The 6,016-nt window shown below is 34.9% G+C and overlaps 1 protein-coding gene across 5 annotated transcripts in view; it reads left to right on the top strand.

The window, feature by feature from the left end:
• LOC110465460 (microtubule-associated protein RP/EB family member 3-like) overlaps window positions 1-6,016 on the top strand; it is a 36,849-nt gene that overhangs the window by 19,863 nt on the left and 10,970 nt on the right. For all 5 annotated transcript variants that reach the window (XM_021521289.1, XM_021521288.1, XM_021521292.1 and 2 more), the window contains exon 5: window positions 5,605-5,812. In XM_021521289.1, the coding sequence (XP_021376964.1) occupies window positions 5,605-5,812 (208 nt within the window). The remainder of the gene's footprint in view (window positions 1-5,604; window positions 5,813-6,016) is intronic.

The raw sequence follows: 6,016 nt of genomic DNA, 5'->3' as shown, positions 1-6,016 counted from the left end.
AAACTATTTCAAACTTAAAGTAAAGATCTACTTGGCCGATTGAACTGAAACTTTGTAGGAATGATCGAATCATGGTCCTGACAAAGTGTTGTTATTTTTCGGGTCAATCAGAAATACAATTTGGCTGCCATGGCCGCTATTTTGCTACTAAGTTCTAATAGGCCGATCTCACTTAAAATTGGTCTAGGAATGATCAGCTCATGGTCCTGACAAAGTTAAGTTAACATTATACTATTTTTTACTCAAATTGGTACATATTTCAACAACAAAAATAAATACTATAGACTCAGGTGACCGTTAAGGCCCATGGGCCTCTTGTTTACAGTGTGCTTAATTGTGTGTAAATAGTGGTTTTATCCCCAACATATCTGTATTGTGGAAAAAAACAGCTTTAAATATCAATGTAGTTTTGTAACTTGTGTTTATTTTGGTCTTTATAGAAACGTTGTTTTTTTTTGTTTTTTTTTACCACATGTACATAAAAAGTCTATGCCATGTACATTGTATTTCGCACTCGAAATTGGTCAATCATCTTTGTATCTTGCAAACTCTTCCGATGCCAAAGTGGATTAGTCCAGTTGAATAGCTTTAAATTAAACTCAAATTTTCATTTTACAATTACAATCACAAAGTTTTAAATTCTTTCTTATGAATCTTGCTTTTATGAAACTTGATCCAACTTTTATTATTGTTTTACAAATTGTTTCCAGATGATATCTTTAAAAGGACGTATCAAATTTGTTACTAGCCTGGTATACTGAATAACCTAGCCCCTTTGCTCAAGTTCGATGCTTTGATAATTTTGTGCATATTTTACAATGCTGCTGCAAATCTGATCAATGAAACAACAGCAAATACATGTATATTAGATTAAAGACATCCAAGTGTAAATAGCTATCATTCCACTATTAGTCCACCTGCAGTAAGCTGGTGCAGGCGATATCATTCTCCTTTTTTTTTTAAAGTCAAAATTTATCATCTACTTAATAAAACTAGCTTCTAAACATAATTGAATATTAAAATGTTGATAACAGAAAGGTAAGCTTAAAGAAATGAGTATTGTAATAAGAGAGAAAAAAATCAATGAATAAAGTGAGGTTTCAACTTCATCACTATAAACAAGTTTAATGCCAGAGATTGACATTTGTATAGCAGAATGATATTAATGGTAAAAGATGTCTGCGACATCTGTCTTAAATATCTGCAAATTAAATTATTATCTGTCGAAGAGTGAATTGTTACCAGGTAAGATTTTTCTTTCCAACTTAAATAATAATCTATGGCTTTAAAATGTCACTTCTGAATATCATTGATAGTTTTCATGATATAATGACCTTTCACATGAAGAATACTAAAAAAAAAGATGATGTAAATATTTTTCAATAATTGACTTCTAATAAGGTTGGTATAATGTTTTATGGACTTAAAAAAGTAGTCTATACAGAAGATATGGAGACAGTTTGTGGTTGTTGTATGGACCCGATGTCAAAAACGTTCATGTAAAATCTGTATTGAAATGTAATGATAACCAAATGGAGCATCTTTTTAGACATCTGATTTAGAAACATTCAGAGTCCATTATATCTATTTCCAATTTAGAAACTATCTTTAATCTTAATTTTTCCAGTTGGAAATTAAAAATTTAGAATGTATAATTTTATATTAACATTCATGTAAGAACAGCTCAATTAATTGACAATGAGGAAATTGTTTGTATATTTTGTATCTCATAATATCGGAACAAAAAGAAATTCAATGAAATTTCTAGTCAATCTTTATTTAGATTTACAATTGCTGATAATGAACCGGTTAGTAAATAGTGCATGTATGTTTCATCACATATCCACATTTCTGTAGATTGTTTGTTAATGACTATTTTCCAATCCTCTGCATGTTAATTGAAAACCTGCCAGTTATACCTAGTACCTCAATTGTATTAACCGTCTTGTCTAATAACACATAGATCCTATTAGAATGCACCTTTTTTTCCCTCTGTTATCTAACTTTGCCCTTATATAATAACTGGGGGGAGGGGGGGGGGGAGGAAATCCTCCGAAAAAAGCTATATCAATATTCTTTTAAAATTTATTTGAGTACTATAATTTGATTTATAATAAAATAAATCATAATTGACTTCATGATTAATTATAAATAATTTGCTTCAAAATGTAACTTATAAGAAATTTGCCTGAAACTTATAAGAAACTTGCCTGAACAAAAGCTCTTTTTCCGTAAAGTCTTCACATGACATGAACTACAATGCATATGTGTTATAGGTTCCTTTATGAAGGGATGCTTTTATGTCAAATAATTCAAATATATGCCAGCTGAGAATGTCTATTTATGTCAAAATATATTTATTTTTTTAATCTGTAGCAAAACTTTCAGGTTTACTTTTTCTACAAAAAATAGATGTATGAAATATTTACCTATGATCAGTAAACTAAATGTTTTTGTTTTTTTTATGAATAGAAAATTTAGCACCCAGCTATTCATTTCTTTGGGAATCCATGTTGTATAAACTTTTAATTTGTGGTACTGTTATAATTATTAAGTGGAAAGGTTTGCTTTATGAATTTTCATACACCGGTCGAAAGACATATTATGTTATCACGTTGGCGGGCGGATGGGTGGGCAGGTGCGCTTAGTATCCGCTCGATATCTTCATTAATTTTCAACAGATTAAATTCAAATTTCATATTAGAAGGTTCTTTACCATAACAGCTCAGACAAGTTCGAGAACCACCAATATCCGATGGTATTTTGCAGAGTTAGGGCCCTTTATCTACTTTCCACAACGGTGTCCGTTCGATATCTGGAGTAGTTTTCTATGGATTAACTTCAAACTGCATAGGAAGCTTCATTGCCATGATAGCTCAGACAAGGTTGATAAATGCAATTATCTGACTGTAATTTACAGAGTTATGACCCTTTATTCATTTGCCCAAACAGTGTCCGCTCCATATCTGCAGAAGTTTTAAATGAATTAACTTCAAACTTCATAGGAAAGTTCATTACCATGATAGCTCGAACAAGTTTGATATGGAGTTTGGGCGCTTCTACCACTTTCCGAAATGGTATCCAGTGGATATCTCAAGTAGTTTTCAATTAATTAACTAGGAAGATTCATTACCATGATAGCTCTAGACAAGTTTGATAGCTGCAATTGTCGGACCGTAATTTACCGAGTTAGGCCCTTTTTCAATTGCCCAAAACAGTGTCCGCTTGATTTCTCGAGTAGTTTTCTATGGATTTACTTCAAATTATGAGAAGTTCTTTTTGCACAACCAATAAAATTTTCTATGTGACGTTTCGATGACTTGTATGATATGTACTCTTTCACCTTCATCAGACAAATGACCAATGAAGCGTATGCACACAAAGGTGTAAAAGGCGTACGAGTTGTCAATAAAATCGATGTTGATTTCGGTTACGCTGGAAACGTATGTACAATAGTTGTTATATATGTACCGAAATGACTCAATTTAGCTACGCTTTCTTAACACTTGGTCATAGATGTGCGAGAGTTTTTGAGCCCCCTCGTCTAGATTTAGAACTGGCCCACTGCGGCGTATCCAGATGTCTTCCTTTATCTGCTGCTTGAACAAATTGCTCTCTCTGTCCAAAACTTTGGAGTTATCCCAGTCAATCACATGGTTTTTCTGTGTGGCATGGTCTGTGATTGCCGATTTATTTATCTGGGACTCTTGACTGTTTTCTTTCAGATCTGGTGAATTTCCTACCTTCTTGGGTTTCTGTGGTTTTCCGGTGTTCACCAAGGTGGACCCCAAATTGCCTTCCAATCTCTCCAATATACGACGCGTCACAGTTTTTGCATCCGATTTTGTATATGCATTCTGCGACGTTTTCTTTAGATGTTTTATCCTTAAGGTGTAATAGGATATTGCTAAGCGTCTTGTGGGGCTTCATGGTTGTTGCTATACCCTTTATATACGGGATAACCACTTGACCTTTGGTTTTGTTCTTATCCTTGATTGGCCTTTTCTTGTTCTTCTCCTTACTTTGACACTGGGTTTTTTACCCGTTTTAGGGCCCATTCCGGATATGCTCATGATCCTTGCCCTATCGATGTGATTCTGCTCTTGTGTTTTGTCCTGTTGTTCTGTGACTATTGTATGACATCTGTTGAGCAATGTGCGTATGACGACTAACTTCTGGTGCATAGGATGGTGATATTTGAAGTTCAGGTATTGGTCTGTATGGGTCTTTTATCTAAAGACCAATACCTTCACGGTTCTGTTTCCTTTCTTTATCAATAGAGTGTCTCGGAAGGGCATTGGTTTCTTCCTCGAATGTAAATTTGATGTTGTTTATGGCATCTATGGTGTTGATATGTGTGGTCAAATCTATCTGTGCTAGGCTTGCATTCTATGGGGGCAGTGGCTATTGCTTCTTGCTCCAGATGTTCCATGAACAAATTGGCAACAATGGGAGACACTGGACTACCTATAGCAGTGCCGAAGCGTTGTTGATAAATGTTGTTCCGGAAACTAAACTATGTTGTTGTGAGCACAAACTCCAGCAATTTACCCACTAGTGGTCCAAGAATGTCTGCTAAAGATCTGGAAACATTGTAACCAATGGATCCAGTGTAGTCCACAATAGGCCTCAGTGGGTTTCCCTGCTTGTGGATCTTGGGTGTACAGTACACCAGATCTGAAAGAAAACAGTCGGAGTTACAGTACACCAGATCTGAAAGAAAACAGTCGGAGTTCCAGATAAATAAATCTGCAATCACAGACCATGCCACACAGAAAAACCATGTGATTGACTGGGATAACTCCAAAGTTTTGGACAGAGAGAGCAATTTGTTCAAGCAGCCATCTGGATACGCCGTAGTGGGCCAGTTCTAAATCAAGACGAGGGGGCTCAAAGACTCTAGCACATCTATGACCAAGTGTAAACAAAGCGTAGCTGAATTGAGTCATTTCGGTACATATATAACAACTATTGTACATACGTTTCCAGCGTAGCCGAAATCTACATCGATTTTATTGACAACTCGTACACATTTTACATCTTTGTGTGCATACACTTCATTGGTCATTTGTCTGATGAAGGTGATAGAGAACATGTAGTACAAGTAATCGAAACGTCACATAGAAGATTTTATTGTTTGTGTAAAAAGAACTTCTAATAATCCATATTTACCTACCTGAAGAAAATGTTTAGAAAGATTTACTTCAAACTTCATAGGAAGGTTCATGACCATATAAGCTTGGATAAGTTTGATAACTGCAATGGTCGGAACATAATTAACAGAGTTATGGCCCTTTACAGACAACTGCTCATTCAATGTATGACAAGCGTATTTTGGCCCGCTTTCGCGGTACCCGTGTTACTGATTGCTATTTGGAAATTTTTACATGGTAGTATTTCAGGATTCTGTAAGTAAATATTGGCAAAAATGTCCATGTTAACATTATTAAATAAAGTTTTAAGCCTTATAATTTTAAAGGTTCTACATTATTTGTTTAATGCTATTATAACATTAAAAATAGTGTCACTAGAGCTTGAAAATATTTTTACTTTTTGTTAAAGATGTAAACCATTTTAATTGTCATTACATTTTCACTTCAATAGGTTATTCCAGTAGAAAGACTTGTAAAGGGACGTTTTCAAGATAATTTTGAATTTTTACAATGGTTTAAAAAATTCTTTGATGCCAATTATGGTGGAGAAGAATATGACGCATTAGGAAGCCGGCAAAATCAGGCTATGGGAGCACCGCCAAAACAAACCACAACACGCTCACCTGCTGCAAAGACCTCCGCCAAACCTGCCAGATCAGGTAATTAGTATTATCTTTATCTAGAATCATTCCACCAATTTACAATGATGATTTTTATACGCCCGTCGAAGAAGGGGACGTATTATGTTATCACGTGAGCGGGCGGGCGGGCAAACGATGTCCGCTCGATATCTCGAGTAATTATTAACGGATTAACTTCAAACTTCACAACAAGGTTAATTACCATGAAACCTCGGACAAGTT

Source organism: Mizuhopecten yessoensis, unplaced genomic scaffold (assembly GCF_002113885.1).
Source record: "Mizuhopecten yessoensis strain PY_sf001 unplaced genomic scaffold, ASM211388v2 scaffold11079, whole genome shotgun sequence".
Classification (NCBI taxonomy): Eukaryota; Metazoa; Mollusca; class Bivalvia; order Pectinida; family Pectinidae; genus Mizuhopecten; species Mizuhopecten yessoensis.
This window is presented reverse-complemented; position numbering and strand designations above follow the sequence as displayed.